The 21,530-nt window shown below is 49.9% G+C and overlaps 2 protein-coding genes across 2 annotated transcripts in view; one reads left to right on the top strand and one right to left on the bottom strand.

Annotated features, from left to right (window-relative positions):
* Positions 1 to 484, top strand: part of PLA2G12B (phospholipase A2 group XIIB) — a 64,095-nt gene extending 63,611 nt beyond the window's left edge. Inside the window, exon 7 of the mRNA XM_038744358.1 lies at positions 274 to 484. The gene's annotated coding sequence lies outside the window, so the exon portion shown is untranslated. The remainder of the gene's footprint in view (positions 1 to 273) is intronic.
* A 4,321-nt stretch (positions 485 to 4,805) lies between these two features.
* Positions 4,806 to 21,530, bottom strand: part of MCU (mitochondrial calcium uniporter) — a 211,808-nt gene continuing 195,083 nt past the window's right edge. The window contains exons 7-9 of the mRNA XM_038743404.1: positions 19,438 to 19,641; positions 11,409 to 11,525; positions 4,806 to 6,661 (exon numbers count right to left, since the gene is read on the bottom strand). Coding sequence (XP_038599332.1) covers positions 6,584 to 6,661; positions 11,409 to 11,525; positions 19,438 to 19,641 — 399 coding nt within the window. The 3' untranslated portion in view covers positions 4,806 to 6,583. The remainder of the gene's footprint in view (positions 6,662 to 11,408; positions 11,526 to 19,437; positions 19,642 to 21,530) is intronic.

The raw sequence follows: 21,530 nt of genomic DNA, 5'->3' as shown, positions 1-21,530 counted from the left end.
ACATGACAGCTGTGTGACTTTGGGCCAGTCACTTAACTTCTCTGTGCCTTAATTACCTCATCTGCAAAATATGGATTAAGGTTGTGAGCCCCAGTAATTACCTCATCTGCAAAATGGGGTTTAAGGTTGTGAACCCCATGAGGGACATGGACTGGGTCCAACCTGATTAGCTTGTATCTACCCCAGCGTTTAGTACAGCACCTGGCACATACTAAGCGCTTAAAAAGTACCATAATAATAATAATAATTATTGTCTACCTTTGGGAAGTGCAGGTAACAATGCCGTGATGGACCTAAGTTGCTGATAGCGAAGAAGATCTTGGATAGAGTGGGGAACATCCCTCCTGCAGACAGAGACATTACTGTGGCGTTCTTCAAACTCTGAAAGGAGCTTCTGGTTCACAAGCTTTGGATCTCTCAGGTCTGGCGGAAACTGGCAGGTAAGTAGCACAATTCTACCTTGTAACTCCACAGTATTTTCCAGTCAAGGAACCATAAGGCTCGAAGAGATATAATCCTAACAAAATCACAGTGCAGTAGAGATTAGTATTCACCTAAAGAGATGAAGGTAAAAAGGAATTCAAAGGGATTTTCCCAAAAGGACAAATCAGTGGCACAGTTGGGACCAGGGTAAGGTTCCTGGTCCCTAGTCCCTTATTATTCCACTAGACTACACGGAGGATCACTTTTTCCGGATAAAAGGAAGAGTGTTCAGCACGTCACCACTAACAATGCAACCTAACGAGGCTGGGGGAGCGGGGGGAGTGCCTGGTACCTTTTCACTTCCTCACTAGGGCACGGCTCCTGGTACAGACCAATAACCCCGCCAAGAGAGTGGATGGAGAGATGGGGCGACCAGCGAGAAGTCGATTGCTTTGTGCGGTGGCGAGGGAGAATGTGTTAACGTGCCTCACTTGGGACAGAGACTTCGTCCCACTTGATAAGCTCCTATCTGTCCCCGCACTTAGAACAGTGTTTGACACATAGTAAGTGCTTAACAAATACCATTAAACAAAACAAATACCAACCCCAAAATTGAACACATTGACCTAACAATATGGGTTGCCCACACTGCAGTGAGCCTGGAAGTTCACTTCCCATGTATATTATCATGGGAGATGGGGCTTTTTTTTTTTTTGGCTTTATCCCTACCCTGTTACTTTATAGTTCACTGTGCTAAGAACAAATACACGTCAGTCAAACCGACACAGCTCAGCAGGGCACAGACCTCAGGGTCCTAACAGAATAAATATTTGGGTTCAGGTTTTTTAACCAGATGACCCCCCCGACCCCCGCCACACCCGCCCACGGCTTCCTCCGCTCCGAGATGCGATCGCACCAACAGGCGATTTGGGGGTACCGATAAACTACCCTCTTCGCAGCGGTTGTGTGGCTAAGTCTTGGGGTTCTTAACTGGAAGCGGAGTAAGGACGGTCATTTCCTGTTGCAGAGGCGTCCTCCCGCTGAGAGCGTGGGTTGAGCCTGCAGGATCTCTGGGCAGTGAGGTAGAGGATGTGTGCTCCAGATAAGCCCGGATCTGCTGCCAAGATTGATCGCTGCGGGAGTCAAGGACTTCTAGGCAGATAGCCCTTGTTTCGGTAAACAAGTTTCCTCAGGATGACGGACCTCAAGCACAATGCACACCCACTTCAAGAGGGCACCTAGGAGAGGAAGAGGAGCGTTAACAGCCGGAGACAGTAGGGCACGGAGCACTGTTAAAAGACATCATGCAGTGGACAGAGCACGGGCCTTGAGTTAGAAGGTCAAGGGTTCTAATCCTTGCTCCGCCACTTGCTTGCTGTGTGGCCCTGGGCCAGTCACTTCATTCATTCATTCATTCAATTGTATTTATTGAGTGCTTACTGTGTGCAGAGCACTGTACTAAGCGCTTGGGAAGTCCAAGTCGACAACATCTAGAGACGGTCCCTACCCAACGGCGGGATCCCAGTCTAGAAGGGGGAGACAGACAACAAAACAAAACATATTAACAAAATAAAATAAATAGAATAAATACGTACAAATAAAATGAATAGAGTAATAAATACATACAAACATATACATATATACAGGTATTCATTCAATCGTATTTATTGAGCACTTACTGTGTGCAGAGCACTGGACTAAGCACTTGGGAAGTCCAAGTTGGCAACATCTAGAGACGGTCCCTACCCAACAGCGGGCTCACGGTCTAGAAGGGGGAGACAGACAACAAAACAAAACATATTAACAAAATAAAATAAATAGAATAAATACATACAAATAAAATGAATAGAGTGATAAATACATACAAACATATATATATATACAGGTATTCATTCAATCGTATTTATTGAGCGCTTACTGTGTGCAGAGCACTGGACTAAGCGCTTGGGAAGTCCAAGTTGGCAACTTAGAGAGACGGTCCCTACCCAACAGCGGGCTCACAGTTAGTGTGGGTGCATGGTGGCATCTTCCCCACGACTTCACTTCTTCGGGCCTCCGTTACCTCATCTGCAAAATAGAGATTGAGACCGTGAGCCCCACATGGGACAGGGACTGTATCCAACCCGATTTACTTGTATCCACCCCAGTGCTCAGGACAGTACCGGACACGTAGTAAGCGCTTAACAAATACCATACTTATATCTGTTCATTTGGGGTCGTTCTGGGGGGAGGATGCCCCGTGGACCGGGAGGCAGCCCCAATCCATGCCCGGCTTCCAGTTGCAGGCAGGGAACATGTCTGTTTACTGTTGTATTGTACTCTCCCAAGCACTTAGTAAAGTGCTCTGCACACAAGAAGCGCTCAGCAAATACCACTGACTGATTGGCTGGTTGCCCGCCACTACCGCCTAGAAACGTAACCACCTTTCCAGGAAAACACACAAACTCTCATATATGTTGCCAACTTGTACTTCCCAAGCGCTAAGTACAGTGCTCTGCACACAGTAAGCACTCAATAAATACGATTGATGATGATGATGATGATGGCTGCCTAATCCGTCTAGGCGGCTGGGCCAGAAACTACGAGGCCGGCTTCTGTGTGCAGAAGGGACCTTCATCTGAAGAACCGTTTACAGCGTGCTTCTGAAGAACAGATTCCCCAGAGTTGGTTTTTGGTAGATAGTTGCTCTCATTTCTCTTAAATGAAAGCTCCCAGCGGTTCGGAGAGGCGTTCGAGACAGGAAAAATATCACAGTGGGAAATGAAGGCAAATTCAGCATTCCCCTGTGCTGCCAGATCGTCTCGCTAGATCCTGAACAGAAAATAAAAGTTTCTGGTCACCTGCCACAGGCACATGAGCCAGTAAACTGATGCCTTAAACCTTAAGGCTCACATGCTGAAGGCCGTAGAAAATAAATACAGGGAGGGAACAGAATCCGGGCTGGGGGGCTGACTCAAGTTAACGGGTGACAGGCGGCCAGAGGCCCTGGCCTCCAAATTGCAAGTTGAAAATAAATGGAGTGGCTGCAGCAGCAGCAAATTCCCCCTCCCCAAGAGCTCTCCAGGGTGAGCAAACTGGATAATAGCTAGCGCCGTTCTGCTGCCTCTAAGGAATGATGCTCAAGGTAGGGCAAAACCAGAATGCTGTGCGCCGTTGGCCCAGAATCCCTTAACAGCATATTACATTTGACAGCCAGTGAGCGAGAGCCCAGATCTAGCTTTCAAGGATGCCGGCTTTGATGGAGTTTAGACTGTGAATCCGTATGGGACGGGGACTCCGTCCGACCCGATTAGGCTCCGCCAATTGTCAGCTGTGACTCTGGGCAAGTCACTTCTCTGTGCCTCAGTTACCTCATCTGTAAAATGGGGATTAAGACTGTGAGCCCCACGTGGGACAAACTGATCACCTTGTATCCCCCCAGTGCTTAGAACAGTGATTTGCACATACTAAGCGCTTAACAAATACCATCATCATTATTATTATTATTATCTACCTTAATACGGTGCTCGGCACCCAGTAAGTGCTTAACAAAGACCACACATTATTCAATCGTATTTATTGAGCGCTTACTGTGTGCAGAGCTCTGTACTAAGTGCTTGGGAGAGTACAATATGACATACTTATGTCTGTGTGACTCTAGGCAAGTCACTTCACTTCTCTGTGCCTCAGTTACTTCATCTGTAAAATGCGGATTGGAACTGAGAGCCCCACCTGGGACAGGGACGGTGTCCAACCTGATTTGCTTGTATCCACCCCAGCGCTCAGTACAGTGCCTGGGACATAGTAAGCGCTTAATACCATAATTATTATGCACGTGCTAGGATCTTAAAGGGTATAAGGGCCTTACCTGATGGTGTTCTTGGCAACCTCCCTCAGGCCCCGGGCGAAAACGTGAAGCTGCCAACGCGCTAGGGTATCCGGGACAGGGCCCCCATCTGGATTCTATTTTCGGCACCGTGCTGTCCCTTCGTCACAAGCCGCGACCGCTCTGCGCTTAGTACAGTGCTCTGCACACAGTAAGCGCTCAATAAATACGATTGATGATGACCACTAGGATGCAGCCGGGGCGGACGAGATATCGGTGAAGTTCAACTGTGCCTCGATTTTCACGTTGAGGAGCGGCTCTCAAGACAGGTTTTCAAAGCAAACACTCCCCACGGGAGAGCGACCCATCCCTGACCCCATAGGGGGAAAACATTTCTTTAAGCAGATGAAGACGCCGACGGTTCAAAAACTGAATAGGTATTTATTGTTCCAGAAGGTACATTGCTCTTTTATACATATTTCATAAATGATACAGGATTTTACACGTGTTCAGTATTCCGCCATTTTGCTAAGGACTTTACTCCCCCCTCCCCGCCCCCCTCCCCCCAGCCCCTCACCTCACATGCGCACGCTAAGGATTTGCTTCCCACACTGTGCTATTTCCCCTTAAAAACCCTGCCCACAATCAGGATAAAACGTTTTAAAAATAATCCACACAATTAAAAAAAGGAAGACCAAACGGAAGGGGAGGGGTGAGGGGGTGAGGGGGGAGGTGTGTGAAAGGGAGACACATGCATCCGTCCATTCCATCATGCCACTGGGTGAGGAGGAGGAGGAGGGGTGGTGGTAGCAGAGGCAACAGCAATCTTGGCCAGGTTTCAGCATCTGCAAGGCACCTGGTGACCGTCCGGGTCACGTCCTTCTCTCAGGTTTGCGTTTCACACACGACACCCCAAAGGAGAATGGGGGAAAAAAAAAAAGCCACTCGCCAGAGTGAGGAGAAGCCAACTGTGCAATGGAAGAAAGCCACTGAGCTGTGCGCTAAGCCCTTCTCCTCCCCTCCGTCCAGTCCTCCCAGCAGTGACAAACAGGATAGGGAGAGACACTGATGCCTCTGACTTTCTGAACGAGGATGTCACATGGGGCGCGGGGCAGAAGAACATTTCGGAGGCGAGAGGGAGGGACTGATCCGTTCTTTCAACGACCCTGAAGAAACACCCGGTAAGAAGAGCTGGTGGAAGGCAGAAGTGAGAACGAGGCGCATCCTCCCGTCTAGCCTGGAGTCGGCCTCCTGGGCTCCCAGGGAGGGGCGCGGGCTAGCAGACCAAAGCGGGTGTCTGTCGACGGAGTCTCCGGACCGGGCGGGGGCACCGAGGGCAGCCTCGCGGGGAGTCACGCGCAAGCCGATGAACAGCGGTGGAATCATTCTGATTCTGAAACTGCTTGATTAGACAAATCATGATTCTGAGTCCACCTCCTAAACCTACGCCTTAAGCCTAAACCTTCCTGACTTGGGGCACGGAAATGGGACGTGGGTGGGGTGGGGTGGGGGGGGGCTGGGAAAGGGGAAGCAGGAGTAGAGACATCTCCCTATCTTGAAAAGATCGATTCGTAAAAAAACTCATGCAGCGTCGCCACTGATTCCTAGATGCAGACCCAGGCACTGGGATTTGTCAAAGTTTAAGAAGGTATAAAGGAACCGTCTTACGTGTTAATTATCAATCAGAAGTGGATTCCGTGTCTGATTCAGGTAGAATGGCTTCATGTACCGAGTGGCAGCAGCCGGGGGCCGTCAGTGAAATGGAGGCGGTGGAGGGGTCGGGGGGGGGGTCCTATGGGACAGAAATTCCTGTCCTCTGGAGACATGCCCGCTTGCAGGAATTTTACACGGACCAGATCGGCAATGGGCAAATGATCTTGGCTCAGATTCTGCTCCCCCAGCCCAGACCTGGGTGGTTTGCTTCGTGGGGAGACCCTAGTTACCGGTCTGTCAAAAAATAAGTTAAATGAAAAAACAGTCTGAGTTGAGTGGGACGCCGGTGGGTTACTGAGCCGCAGACCCTGCGGAGACACCAGGGCAAGCACCCCCAGCCCGCCTCGGTCCTTCAGAAACATCTCCCCCAACCCTCAGCCGTCCGTCGTTTTCTGCCAGAAACCAAGATGTTGGACTAAGACAGTATTCTGCGAGCCCTTTGAAACTTCCATTCCACAATGCCTGATCGTCAGATTTTAGCGTTCTTTGTCCTAAGATCCTTTTTGTTTTTTTCGTTTCTCAATTAAAGGTAAAAACCCTCCACCCTCACACCTCCCAGCGGCCACCTGTAATGCTTTAATTCAAAAGGCAAGAGTTATAAACAGGTGCTGCGTCTGGCGGGGGCTCGGAGGTTCTTGCTGATCAGTCTTTATCGCCGATACGCCGGAGGGGCAGGTGTACCTGCAGTGGGTCTCTCAGCCTCTTTAGATCCAATTCTGTCTAAAATAGAAACAGTAAGGGTGAGAATCAGGGCCTAGGCAACCACACTTTTTCCAGGAAAGGAGCCACCTTCACCCAAAGGGATCCTATTCTCCCCCGCCAGTGGACGAGAGAGAAAGGCGGGCGTGGGTGGATGATGATGATGATGGTATTTGTTAAGCACTTACTAGTGCCAAGCACTGTTCTAAGCACTGGGATAGATACAAGGTAATCAGGTTGTCCCATGTGGGGCTCACAGTCTTCATCCCCATTTTTTTACAGATGAGGTAACTGAGGCCCAGAGAAGTGAAGTGACTTGCCCAAAGTCACACAGCTGAGAAGTGGCGGCACAGGGATTAGAACCCATGACCTCTGACTCCCAAGCCCGGGCTCTTGCCACTAAGCCACGCTGCTTCCCTGGGTGCCCACCCAAGGGGCGACGGTCCCCTCGGCTTTTGGCCTCGCGCATTCCGGCTCCCTGACGAGACCCGAGCTGACAAGCCCCAGAAGGGTGGCTTTCTGGACTGTTCACTCTTTGAAGCCTGTCTCCTCTCAGGTCCCACCTCCTATAAAGTCACTGCCCCTCTTTCACACCCACACTCCAAATGAAAGGTTAGCATCGATGAGGGCGAGCCAACTGGCAGTTATTCTTATCAGGGGGTGGGACGGAGGGTCATCACCCCCTCCTGCCATACCGGGACACTCCCCCCTTCCCCTCCCCACCCTCCCCGTAGCTAAAATGGTTCGAGCCAACCTTAACATCTCTAGAATCTGCCCTTTCCTCTCCATCCAATCTGCTACCACACTGATCTAAGCACTTCTCCTCTCCTACCTTGACTGTAGCATCAGCTTCCATAGTGACTTCCCTGCCCCACGTCTCTCTCCTCTCCAGTCGGCTCCACGCCAACTGCCTCCATCATTTTTCCAAAAACCCCATTCAATCCCTGGCTCTTTGTTCCTCCAAAACCTCTGACAGTTGCCTATTCACCTCTACATCAAACCCAAAACCCCTCATCATACGCTTCAAGGCACCCATTCACCCACTCCTACCTTCTCCCCCTTTTAGACTGTGAGCCCACTATTGGGTAGGGACTGTCTCTATATGTTGCCAACTTGTATTTCCCAAGCGCTTAGTACAGTGCTCTGCACACAGTAAGCGCTCAATACGATTGATTGATTGATCTCAACCTATCTCCTTCTACAGCCCAACCCGCTCACTTCGTTCCTCTGACTCCTACTTACTCTCTGTACCTCAATCTCATCTGTCTTGCCCCCAACGTCCTGTCTCTGGCCTGGAACTCCTTCCCTCTTCACATATGACAGATCACCACTCTTCCTATCTTCAGGGCCTTCCTAAAATCACACCTCCAAGATGTGATCAATCAATCGATCATATTTATTAAGCTCCTACTGTATGCAGAACACTATACTAAGTGCTTGGGAGCGTACAACAGAGTTGGCAAACATATTCCTTGCCCACGATGAATTTAAGAGTCTAGGGGGGAGACAGACAGTATAAATAATTTTTATAGTACACAGTTCACAGATATGTACTTAATAAGGGCTTTGGGGCTGAGGGAGGGGTGAATACCAAATGCCCAAAGGCCATATATCCAAGATGCAGAGATGACACAGAAGGAAGAGGGAACCAGGGAAAAGTGGGCTTAACTAGGGAAGCCCTCTTGGAGGATATGTGACCTTAATAATGCTTTGAAGGTGGGGAAAGTGGTCGTCTGGCATGCATGGAAAGGGAGGAAGTTCAAGGCTACAGAGAAGACTTGGGAAAAGGGTCGGTGGCGAGTTAGATGAGACTGGGGCACAGTGAGCAAGCCGGTGCTAGATGATGATGATGATGATGGTATTTGTTAAGCGCTTACTATGTGCCAAGCACTGCTCTAAGAGCCGAGCCAACTTTGCGGGCTGGACTGTAATAAGAGATCAGTGAGGTAAGGTAGGAGAGGGGGGCGTGCTGACTGACTGCTTTAAAGTCGATTTCCCCTACTCACCCTCCCCTTTGAATCACCTGTGCATTTTGGATCTGTCCCTTTAAGCACTTCATATTCATCCCCAGCCCACGGGACTTTTTAATGGTATTTGTTAATAATAATAATAATGATGGCATTTGTTAAGCGCTTACTATGTGCAAACCACTGTTCTAACCGCTGGGGAGGATACAAGGTGATCAGGTTCCCCCACGGGGGGCTCACCGTCTTAATCCCCATTTTACAGATGAGGGAACTGAGGCACAGAGAAGTTAAGTGACTTGCCCAAGGTCACAGCTGACAATTGGCGGAGCCGGGATTTGAACCCATGACCTCTGACTCCCAAGCCCGTGCTCTTTCAATTGAGCCACGCTGCTTCTCTAGTAAGTCAAGCACTTACTATGTGCCGGGCACTGTACAAAAGCACTGGGGTTGATGCAAGCTCATCAGGGTGGACACAGTCCCTGTCCCACACGGGGCTCTCAGTCTTAATTCCCGTTTTACAGCTGAGTTGACTGAAGCACAGAGAAGTGAAGCGACTTGCTCGAGTTCCCACAGCAGACAAATGGTGAAACTGGGATTAGAACCCAGGTCCTTCTGACTCCCAAGCCTGTGCTCTATCCACTAGGCCACACTGCTTCTCATGCACATATGTACGTACCCTTATATTCTGCCTTCCTCATTCTGTAATGTATTTTAGTGTCTGTCTCTCTTTCTGGTCTGTCCACTGTACTTTCCCAAAGCTTAATACAGTGCTCTGCCTGCAGTGAGCACAAATTAAGTAGCACTGAGTGATTGATAGTTTGCCTAAAAATAAACACTCGTTGGGCCCAGCACTCTTTAGTAACTGGTGACAATCCGGCGATGGTCAGATATGCCAAAATGAGCAGGGCTTTCCCCTAATTCAATTTTGTTCCTGTCACCCAAAAGAGCCAAGATGGGACCCATTAGGGTTCTGCTTTTGGCCAAGGGTGGGCAGGAGAGAATCTCTCAGCTGTGGTAATGACGGTGGCTGCTGCTTGCTGCTGCTGCTGGGGGAAGAGGGGAGGAAGGGAAGAGAAAAGAAAGGAGGAGGAAGAATAGGAGGAAGAGGAAAGGGAGGAGGAGGAGGGATAGGATGAGAGGATGAGGAAAGGGAGGAAGAGGAGGGATAGGATGAGAGCCGAAGGTGTTGTGCTCCTCCCTCCTATTCTCCAGGGCCTGCAAACCATCGTATCTGCAGAGGAAGCAGCTCTCCCAGCTGTTGACGTGGGGCTCGGGGACAGTGGGAAACACGGCTCCTTGGCTACACCCAAAACAGCCATCGCAGGGCGGGGGGTGGTGGTGTGGTGTAGCTGCTGGACAGTGACTCGGCCCGGCAGAACAGCCGGAGTCAGGAGGGGATGGGGAGCTTCTAGACAGGAAGCTCGTTGTGGGCTGGGAATGGTCTACCAATTCTGTCGTACTGAACTCTTCCAAGTGCTTAGGACGGGGCTCTGCACAAAGCAAGCACTCAAGAAATACCGTGGATTAATAATAATAATAATAATGATGATGATGACATTTATTAAGCGCTTACTATGTGCCAAGCACTGTTCTACAAGGTGATCAGGTTGTCCCACGGGGGGGGCTCACAGTCTTAATCCCCATTTTACAAATGAGGGAGCTGAGGCCCAGAGAAGTGAAATGACTTGCTGACAAGTGGCGGAGGTGGGATTTGAACCCATGACCTCTGACTCCAAAGCCCGGGCTCTTTCCACTGATCCCATGGATTGATTCAGAGGTGGTGGAGGAGGAGGAGGAAGCAAGGCCCCTCCCCGGTGTCCCTGCCTCTCTCTCCTCTTTGCATTGTCCCCTCTCTCCTATCTCCATCCGCCCCACCCCATCCCCAGTACAGTGACCAGAAGCCTGCAGCCCTCAAGCAGGGCTCACCACACACAGCTCACCCTGCTCCCTCTGGGGCCTTGGGGCTCAGAGCATTCAGATTCAGGGGTTCGTGGCACTCAGAGAACACAGCTGGGCGGGGGTACAGAAAGGTCGGGGTTCATGGGAAGGTCAGGAAGCGCTCCTGCCACTCCTAAAAGACGAGCACAAACCCGCTCCTCTCGGGGCCCGGCTGGTGCCCAACGAGGCTGCCCGGCTTCGGAGGGCATTTAGCTCACCCTCTGACACGGACCCAGAAAAATCAATCACGCACCTCCAAAAATAACGGCGCTCACGGCCCTGTGATGCTTACTTCCTGCTTGCGTCTGACAGCGCAATAACAGTTTTTACTTGAAGCAGGAAGGAAGGAAAGAGAATTGGGATGGGATCACTGACTCTGAAGGAGCAGCCTTTCCCCAGAGCCCTTGACAACAGCTTTTTCTGAAGTGCTAATATTGCAACAGCATCTAGTGGTAATAAGCCCCGTCTCCTGCTAAGACTATTTACATCATCATCATCATCATCATCAATCGTATTTATTGAGCGCTTACTGTGTGCAGAGCACTGTACTAAGCGCTTGGGAAGTACAAATTGGCAACATATACACTGCCTATGTGCTTCTACACATATACACATATATATACATATATACATATACATATGTCTATACATATACACTACACTGTATAACATTTACACTGCATGTTCTCTCTTTCCCAAAGGGCCCTTGAGTGATAACGGTCACTCCGACCACCGGACGGAATCCTTTATGGGGAAGAGGAGAGAGAACGACGAAAACCCGAGAAGCTCTCTGCTTTGAATTCATCCGGGAATTGTGGTTACACAGCCCGACCGAGGGTCGGAGTTGCAAAGCTTTCCATTACCTGAGCAATCGCATCCTTGAGTTGATTATATTTCTCTAGGTCAAAACGTGTCTTTTTGGCTCCTTTATGGAAAAATAACAGGTATTGTCGGTCTCTGGCCTCTGGGTAGATATACTCCTGAAGAGAGAAGAAAGGGCAGTGAATGGACCAATCGGCTCTGCGGCGTGAAAGTGCGGACGACGGGGGAACAAGGCTGGCCGTGATGCTCCCTCTCCGTGGGTGAGGACGGGAGGAGAGCGGACGGGTGGAGGTGGGATATGGAAAGGGGAGATCCTCAGCATCCACAGTGCTTTGCACATAGTAAGCACTTAATAAATGCCATCATTATTATTATTATTATTATCATCCCTGGTGCAGAAGCAGCGTGATCTAGTGGACAGAGCCCAGACCTGGGATTCAGAAGGAGCATTTAGTACAGCGCTCTGCACACTCAATAAACACGATTGACTGAACGAATGAATGTGGGTTCTAATCCTAGCTTTGCCACTTGTCTCTTGTGTGACCTTGGGCAAGTCAATTCACTTCTCAGGGCCTCGGCTACCTCATCTGTAAAATGGGGATTAAGACTGGGAGCCCCAAGTGGGACATGGACTGTGTCCAAACTGATTAGTTTGTATCTACTCCAGCGTTTAGTGTTGTGCCTGGCACATAGTAAGCGCTTCACAAATACCATAAAAAATAAATAAATAAAAGGAAGCCTCTGTGAAACCACTCTGTCGGTCGATGCCCAGTTGAACAGCGTAATTGAACAGCGTGCCTTGGACCTGCAGTCCTCCCCCGCTCCCCACCCTTTTCCTCAGCTCCTCTTCCCCATCCCGACTCACTCCCTTTGCTCCCCCGCCCCACAGCACTTGTGTATACATGTACATATCTATAATTCTATTCATTTATATTAATGCCTGTTTACTTGTTTTGATGGGCATATATCTATAATTCTATTGATTTACATTGATGCTGTTGATGCCCGTTCACTTGTTTTGATGTCTGTCTCCCCCCTTCTAGACTGTAAGCCCATTGTGGGCAGGGATTGTCTCTACTGCTGAGTTGTACTTTCCATGCGCTTAATACAGTGCTCTGCACACAGTAAGCGCTCAATAAATACGACTGAATGAACAAACAGTGAGGGCCGCACTGCCTTTTTCAACCAATGTGCAAACACCGGCCAAATGAACCTGTCGGCCCCAGCTCCTGTCGCTCTGAGAGAAAACGGACTCGGCTTCGTGGGCACACGGCAGTGACATGTACGGACTTTCTGGGTCGGTGACCACGTCGGCTCCCAAATGCCGAGAATGACCTGCTGCTCTGGGCCTACTCACGGTATCCGGTGCCTCTTCCCGGTTCCACGGCTTTGGCCTTCCCCGGAGGACAGAACCCAAGATGATAATAATAATAATTGGGGCATTTTTTAAGAGCTTACTATGTGCATTTGTTAAGAGCTTACTATGTGCCAGACACTTTACTAAGCACCAGGGTAGATACAAGCTGATCAGGTTGGCCACAGTTCCTGTCCCACACGGGGCTCACAGTCTTGATTCCCCATTTTCCAGATGAGGTAACCGAGGCACAGAGAAATGAACCGACTTGCCCAGAGTCACACAGCAGACAAGTGGCGGAGCCAGGATTAGAATCCAGGTCCTTCTGATTCCCAGGCCCATGCTCTATCCATTAGGCCACTCTGCTTCTCCGATGTGAGATCCGCTCATATTGGTCTACCGGTGTCCACCCCTACCTCACTTGAGTCCAGCAGTTTTAGTGAATATCAGGGTCCTGCCTGTCTGAACTCTAAATTTTTGAAAGAAGACTTGCCAGCAAAGGTGCCGAGCCCCTGAGGACGAGAGGGACAAAGCCATAAGCTTCACCTCCAGAGTTTTCTGGGCAGGGTGGGCAGCTGGAGCCACCAGCCTGAGGGGCTCCTACTTGTTCGCAGAGGGAGACCAAAGGACCTTCTTGCCCCTGCCTCCCAAGTCCCACAGGGGAACCATCCATCCGCCCACCTCATCCCCGCCTGGGCTGCCCAGGCAGGCCAAGAGTCCGTGCGGGGGGATCTCCGAGGCCGGGCCGGCGGGGCTCTGGGGCTACAGGGAGGGTTCAGAGCCTCGGGGTCGGAGCTCCAGGGTTACAGCCAAGGCCCCGCAGCCTTCAACAGGTGCCACTCCCCCAAGCCCAGACCACGGGCCCTGGGAACCTCCGGCGTACGACCAATCCCGCCAGGTGGGTGGGTGGCCAGGGGATCATTTGCCCTCTCGGCACTCTAGAGTCTGGCGAGGGTGTGAAAAACCACAGTGGGGACGTTGGTACCGCAATCTTCCTCTATCTTGCCTCCTTCTCACCCCCCTTCTTCCTTCCCTCCCCCATCCTCTAGCTTACTTCTTTCTCCTTAACTGGCTTCCCTCTTCCTCCTCCCATAGACAACACACCCCTGCCCTCAGAATGAAAGCTCATTTTCCCGTGAGCCACTACGGAATACATAATAATAATAATGATGGCATTTGTTAAGCGCTTACTATGTGCAAAGCACTGTTCTAAGCGCTACATGAGGTCCTCGCAAGCTGGTTCTACTTCTGAGCACCCCCTGGAAGGGGGATCAGGTACGAATGGTACTTTTAGACCGTGAGCCCACTGTTGGGTAGGGACTGTCTCTATATGTTGCCAACTTGTACTTCCCAAGTGCTTAGTACAGTGCTCTGCACACAGTAAGCGCTCAATAAATATGATTGATTGATTGATTGGGCTGGCTCCTTCAGGCCCCAGCGGGTGTGAGCAATGCACCGGTCCTTTGGAGACAACGCTCAATCCCTCCGTCCCCTCCCTCTCCCCTGGGACTACCCACGTGAAAACCAACAGATGCCACTGGGCTAAATCAGACGGAACCCATCCCGAGCCTGGCTCCAACCCGGCTGGGATTGGTACTGGTCCCTCCTGGCTGGGCAGGCCGGGGGCTCTAACCCAAGCTCATTTAGGCAGGGCCCTGTGGCCCCTGGGAAGATTCTGAGAAGCAGCGTAGCTCAGTGGAAAAAAGCAAGGGCTTGGGTTCAAATCCTGGCTCCGCCACTTGTCAACTCTGTGACTTTGGGTAAGTCCCTTCACTTCTCTGTGTCACTTAACTGAGCCCACTGTTGGGCAGGGACTGTCTCTATATGTTGCCAACTTGTACTTCCCAAGCGCTTAGTCCAGTGCTCTGCACACAGTAAGCGCTCAATAAATACAATTGATTGATTGATTGATTGATTAACTTCTCTGTGCCTCAGTTCCCTCATCTGTAAAACGGCCATCAAGACTGCGAGCCCTCAGTGGGACAACCTGATCACCTTGTAACCTCCTCCGCGCTTAGAACAGTGCTTTGCGCACAGTGAGCGCTTAACGAATGCCATCATCATTATCATTATTATTATTATTATTATTCTCCGGGCCTCAGTTCCCTCATCTGGAAAATGGGGATGAAGACGGTGAGCCCTGCGTGGGACAGCCTGATCACCTTGTAACCTCCCCAGCGCTTAGAAGAGTGCTTTGCACATAGTAAGTGCTTAATAAATGTCATTATTATTATTAATTATTATTATTATTATTATTATTATTTTATTTCCAACCTGTTTTTCAGCCATTGACCAGAGGCAGGTGGGCAATGCTATTTTATAATGCCCCACATGATGGCGGCACAGACTCCCAAGTCTCCAGAGAGACGCTGGTGGTTGCAGCGGCCGGAGGCCAGAGCCCAAGGAAACCCAGGGAAAAGTCTCCAAATAATCAATCAATCAACGGTATTTACTGAGCTCTTACTGTACGCAGAGCACTGTACGAAGCATTGGGCAGAGGACAGGACAACACAGGTGGAAGGCACGGTCCCGGCCTACAGCTAGCTAAAGGAGCTCAAGAGAGTTCTCGAGGTGAGTGAGGTTCACGCGGCTGGACAGTGGATCCTCTCTGATCGCCCATCCTCCTGTCTCTCCCCACTTCAGTCTATATTTCACGCTGCTGCCTGGGTCATCTGTGTGCAGAAACGCTCGGGGCATGTTACTTTCATTCATTCATTCAATCGTATTTATTGAGCGCATACTGTGTGCAGAGCACTGGACTAAGAGCTTGGGAAGTACAAGTTGGCAACATACAGAGACGGTCCCTACCCAACAGTGGGCATTATTTCCCTACTCAAAAATCTCCAGTGGCTACCAGTCAACCTACGCATCAAGTGAAAACTCCTCCCTCTCGGCTTCAAGGCTCTGCATCACCTCACCCCCTCCTACCTCACCTCCCTTCTCTCCTCCTCCAGCCCAGCCCGCACCCTCCGCTCCTCCACCGCTAGTCTCCTCACTGTGCCTCGTTCTCGCCTGTCCCACCATCGACCCCCGGCCCACGTCATCCCCCGGGCCTGGAATGCCCTGCTCCCTCTGCCCATCCGCCAAGCTAGCTCTCTTCCTCCCTTCAAAGCCCTGCTGAGAGCTCACCTCCTCCAAGAGGCCTTCCCAGACTGAGCCCCCATTTCCTCTCCCCCTCCCCACCCACCCCTGCCTTACCTCCTTCCCCTCCCCACAGCACCTGTATATATGTTGGTGCAGGTTTATTACTCTATTTTACTTGTACAGATTTACTATTCTATTTATTTTCATTCATTCATTCAATCGTATTAATTGAGCGCTTACTGTGTGCAGAGCACTGGACTAAGCGCTTGGGAAGGACAAGTTGGCAACATATAGAGACGGTCCCTATCCAACAGCAGGCTCACAGTCTAGAAGGGGGAGACAGAGAACAAAACAAAACATATTAACAAAATAAAATAGAATAAATATGTACAAATAAAATAGAGTTACAAATACGTACAAATATATATACAGGTGCTGTGGGGAGGGGAAGGAGGAAAGGTGGGGGGGAGGGGGAGGAGAGGGAGAGGAAGGAGGCGGGCTCAGTCTGGGCAGGCCTCCTGGAGGAGGTGAGCTCTCAGAATGATGTGCATTTAGCTTTAATTCTATTTATTCTGACGACTTGACACCTGTCCACATGTATTGTTTTGTTGTCTGTCCCCCCTTCTAGACTGTGAGCCCGTTGTTGGGCAGGGACCATGTCTATATGTAGCCAACTTGTACTTCCAAGTGCTTAGTCCAGTGCTCTGCACAGAGTAAGTGCTCCACAAATACAATTGAATGAATGAATGAATGAATGGAAAGACAGAGCTCCAGTGCAAATATCTGTTCCGTGGATGAGGCAGGGAAGAGGATAGGGTGAAGGCTGGACTCCTAGATGGTTGGGAATCAGTGGAAAGAGCACAGGCCTTGGAGTCAGAGGACCTGGGTTCTAATCCCGGCTCTGTCCCGGGCCTGCTGTGTGACTGTGGGCAAGTTGCTTCACGTCTGTGTGCCTCAGTTCCCTCATCTGCAAAATAGGGATTCATACCTGTTCTCCTTCCTAGGTAGACTGTGAATCCCATGTGGGGCCTGATTACCCTGTAGCTGCCCCAGCACTTAGAACAGTGCTTGGCACATAGTAAAGCGCTTAGTAAATAACTCGAGGCTTTGGGACCCCCTGGGGACCCTCTCCGCATCTGAGCCTGTGGAGGGCCCAACCACTCTTGGCTTTGTTCTGTGCCAGGAACGGGTGCCCTGGAGCAGCAGGGTGCCACGGACAAGCAGAACAGAGAAGCAGCGCGGCTTAGTGGAAATCAATCAATCGTATTTATTGAGCGCTTACTGTGTGCAGAGCACTGTACTCAGCGCTTGGGAAGTACAAGGTGGCAACACATAGAGACGGTCCCTATCCAACAGTGGGCTCACAGTCTAGAAGCCGGGCTAGCCCGGGAAAGAGCCCGGGCTTGAGAGTCAGAGGTCATGGGTTCGAATCCCGGCTCCACCAGTTGTCATCTGTGTGACCTTGGGCAAGCCGCTTAATCAATCAATCAATCAATCGTATTTATTGAGCGCTTACTGTGTGCAGAGCACTGGACTAAGCGCTTGGGAAGTACAAGTTGGCAACATATAGAGACAGTCCCTACCCAACAGTGGGCTCACAGTCTAAAAGGACTAAAATACCTAGTCTAAAATACCACTTAACCTCTCTGTGCCTCAGTTACCTCATCTGGAAAATGGGGATTAAGACTGTGAGCGCAACGTGGGACAACCTGATCACCTTGTATTCCCCCCCAGCGCTTAGAACAGTGCTTTGCAAATAGTAAGCACTTAACAAATACCATCATCATCATCATTATTATTATTATTAATAATAGCATAGTGGATAGAACACAAGCCTGGGAGTCTGAAGGTCATGGGTTCTAATCCCGGCTCCGCCACTTATCTTCTGGGTGACCTTGGGCAAATCGCTCAACTTCTCTAGGCCTCATTTACCTCATCTGTAAAATGGGGAGTGAGACTATGAGCCCCACATGGGGCAGAGACTGTGTACAATCCAATTTTCTTGTATCCACCCCAGCGCTTAGTACAGTGCTTGGCGCATAGTAAGCGCTTAACAAATACCATAATCATTATTATAAATATGGAGCCCTGCCACTGCAGTGAACAGGGCAGGGCAGGGGCCCATGCACGGACAGAGTCTGATGGAGTCCAGAGTCCAGCAGCCTCGGAGTCAAAAGGACTTGGGTCCTAATCCACTTGTCTGCTGGGTGACCTTGGGCAAGTCACTTCACTTCCTCTGTGCCTCAGTTACCTCATCTGGAAAATGAGAATTAAGACGGTGAGCCCAATGGGGCCCAGGGACTGTGTCCAACCTGATTAGCCTGTATCTACCCCAGAGCCTAGTACAGTGCTTGGCACACAGTAAGCGCTTAACGAATACCACAAATATTATTATTACAGAATATTGTAGGCGGTAAGCTCCTTCCGGGCAGGGAACATGAGAAGCAGCGTGGCTCTGTGGAAAGAGCCCGGGCTTTGGAGTCAGAGGTCATGGGTTCAAATCCCGGCTCCGCCAACTGTCAGCTGTGTGACTTTGGGCAAGTCACTTCTCTGTGCCTCAGTCCCCTCATCTGTAAAATGGGGATTAAGACCGTGAGCTCTCCGTGGGTCAACCTGATTACCTTGTAACCTCCCCAGTGCTTAGAACAGTGCTTTGCACACAGTAAGTGCTTAACAAATACCATCATTGTTATTATTATTATTATTATTATTGTTATTATTATTGTTGTTATTATTACTATTATTATTATTACTGGCTCTACTATATTGTTCTTTCCCAAATGCTTAGTACAGTGCTCTGAACTCAGGAAGCACTCCATAGTACCACTGATTAACTGAGAGTCTCCCAGGCACTCAGTTCAGTATTCCGCACAAAGCAGGCACTCAACTCACATTACCTTGGGTGACGCTCAACTGCCATCATCATCATCATCATCATCAATCGTATTTATTGAGCGCTTACTGTGTGCAGAGCACTGTACTAAGCGCTTGGGAAGTACAAGTTGGCAACCTATAGAGACAGTCCCTACCCAACAGTGGGCTCACAGTCTAAAAGGGGGAGACAGAGAACAAAACCAAACGTACTAACAAAATAAAATAAATAGAATAGATATGTACAAGTAAAATAAATAGAGTAACAAATATGTACAAACATATATACATATATACAGGTGCTGTGGGGAAGGGAAGGAGGTAAGATGGTAGTCTTGGGCACGATGATGGGGGCACAAAGCACTTGACGGGACTCCACTTTCAGCCCCACTATTCCAAAAGTTGCATAAGAGTGAGTCCAGGCAGTATTTGATAAACAGGGCTTACCGGATTTGGGCCCAGATTCTGCCACTAGCTAGCTTAAGCACACGGTCCAGGGCTGAGTTTCCAAGTGGGACAGGCAGCCACTTCAAAGGGCATTTATTGTCCAGGCCCAGCTTTCCCGGGGGTGGCTACTGCCGGCCTCAGAAACGGGTCCTGCTCGGAGGGCCGGAGACCAAGTCTTCTATTCCAGGATCCCACAGGGAGGCCAGACAGGCCAGCGAGGCATCATCATCATCATCAATCGTATTTACTGAGCGCTTACTATGTGCAGAGCACCGTACTAAGCGCTTGGGAAGTACAAATTGGAGGCATCTTACCTGACGCGTCATTACGAAGTAAGCGTACATCGCCATGGCGCTTCCGTAGGTGATGAAGTAGGTGACGGGCTCCATGATGTCCCAAGAGTACTCCCACCAGGTGAGCCGGGCCAGGATGCCAAACTGGGTGGCCATGTAGGCCAGCCCGCCCCAGAGCACCAAGGTCGTCCTCTTCTCGGCTTTCCTGCTGATCTCCAGCCGCACCTAAGGTCGGAGAGTCCAGCGACGCGTTCCTTTAGCGTAAAAGCTACAGCCGACCCATTTCATCCCCTTGAGCTCTGGGTGGGACGTGCCAGGGGAACTTGGGGTTTGGGTCAGGGATGTGGGGACACGCCCAGCTCCTTCGTGAACAGCTTTTCACCCAGATGATGAGGGGGGAAATCTCTCTGCTTTGAGGTTGGGTAGGATGAGCACATTTTATTCAAACTAAATAGGGCTGCTGGAACATGCACACTCCCACTGCAAGGCCTAACCCAAAAAGCAGTTGCGGGTTCACTCATTCATTTATTCAATCATTTTTATTGAGCGCTTATGGTGGGCAGAGTATTGTTCTAAGCGCTTGGGGGAGCACAATATAACATTGAACAGAGAGATTCCCTGCACATAACAAGCTTACACAAAGGACTAACTGCAACCAGCCTCACTAACTGCAACCAGCCTCTTTCCACCTCTACTACAAGGGATGGAGCCACATCACTCTTAAGGTCAAAGTTGGAACAGATGCTGAACTTGTCTTAAGTGACCTTGGCCCCGCTCCCCATCCAAAGTCATCACCTAAGTAAAAGTGAGAAATGGTATGCATATCCATGTGGGACTCCCCGGACAGAGCCTACTGTCTCCGTACTTCCAAACTGTACAACCCGCATGACGACCTCATTGACTCCACCACTACCTCCCGATTCAAAAAAGATTAGCTCCGGCACTCTTACCTGGTCTCCCACCTCCTTCTTATTTTTAAAAGGTATTTATTAAATACCTTTTAATAAATACCCAGACTGAGCCCCTTCCTTCCTCTCCCCCTCGTCCCCCCTCCATCCCCCCCTTCTTACCTCCTTCCCTTCCCCACAGCACCTGTATATATGCATATATGTTTGTACATATTTATTACTCTATTTATTTATTTTACTTGTACATATCTATTCTATTTATTTTATTTTGTTAGTATGTTTGGTTTTGTTCTCTGTCTCCCCCTTTTAGACTGTGAGCCCACTGCTGGGTAGGGACTGGCTCTATATGTTGCCAACTTGGACTTCCCAAGCGCTTAGTCCAGTGCTCTGCACACCGTAAGCGCTCAATAAATACGATTGATTGATTGATTGATTGATTGAATGCCAGGCACTGTTCTAAGTGCTGGAGTAGATACAAGTTAACCACACTGGGCACAGTCCATGCACCACATGGTGCTCACAGTCTTAATCCTCATTTTGAAGATGAGGGAACTGAGGCCCAGAGAAGGGAAGTGACTTGCCCAAGGTCACACAGCAGACAAGGGGTTAGAACCCAGGTCCTTCTGATTCCCAGGCCGGTGGCACTATGCACTGTGCCACCCTGCTTCTGAGCACCTTTTCTTCTTGGAGCTGTGGTATACTGAGCCAGCCCAGATAGCCAGCCGCAGGAAGGAGGAATTCAGGTATTAATTACAGGGGCTGCAGACTGCACATGCTCAGAGGCAGAGAAGCAGCGTGGCCTAGTGGATAGAGCACGGGCCTTGGAGTCAGAAGGACCTGGGTTCTAATCCCAACTCTGCCACATGTCTGCTGTGTGATCTTGGGCAAGTCACTTCACTTCTCTAGGCCTTAATTACCTCATCTGTAAAATGGGGATTAAGAGAATGTGAGCACCATAATAATAATGATAGTAATGGTATTTGTTAAGTGCTTACTACTGGATACACACAAATTGAGTTGGACACAGTCCCTGTCCTATATAATAATAATAATAATAATGCCATTTGTTAAGCACTTACTATGTGCAAAGCACAGCTCTAAGCACTGAAGGGGGATACAAGGTGATCAGGTGGTCCCACGTGGTGCTCACAGTCTCAATCCCCATGTTATAGATGAGGTAACTGAGGCACAGAGAAGTGACTTGCC

This window comes from Tachyglossus aculeatus, chromosome 3 (assembly GCF_015852505.1).
Source record: "Tachyglossus aculeatus isolate mTacAcu1 chromosome 3, mTacAcu1.pri, whole genome shotgun sequence".
Taxonomy (NCBI): domain Eukaryota; kingdom Metazoa; phylum Chordata; class Mammalia; order Monotremata; family Tachyglossidae; genus Tachyglossus; species Tachyglossus aculeatus.
The sequence above is the reverse complement of the archived record's forward strand: the minus strand, read 5'-3'. Positions and strand labels throughout refer to the sequence as shown.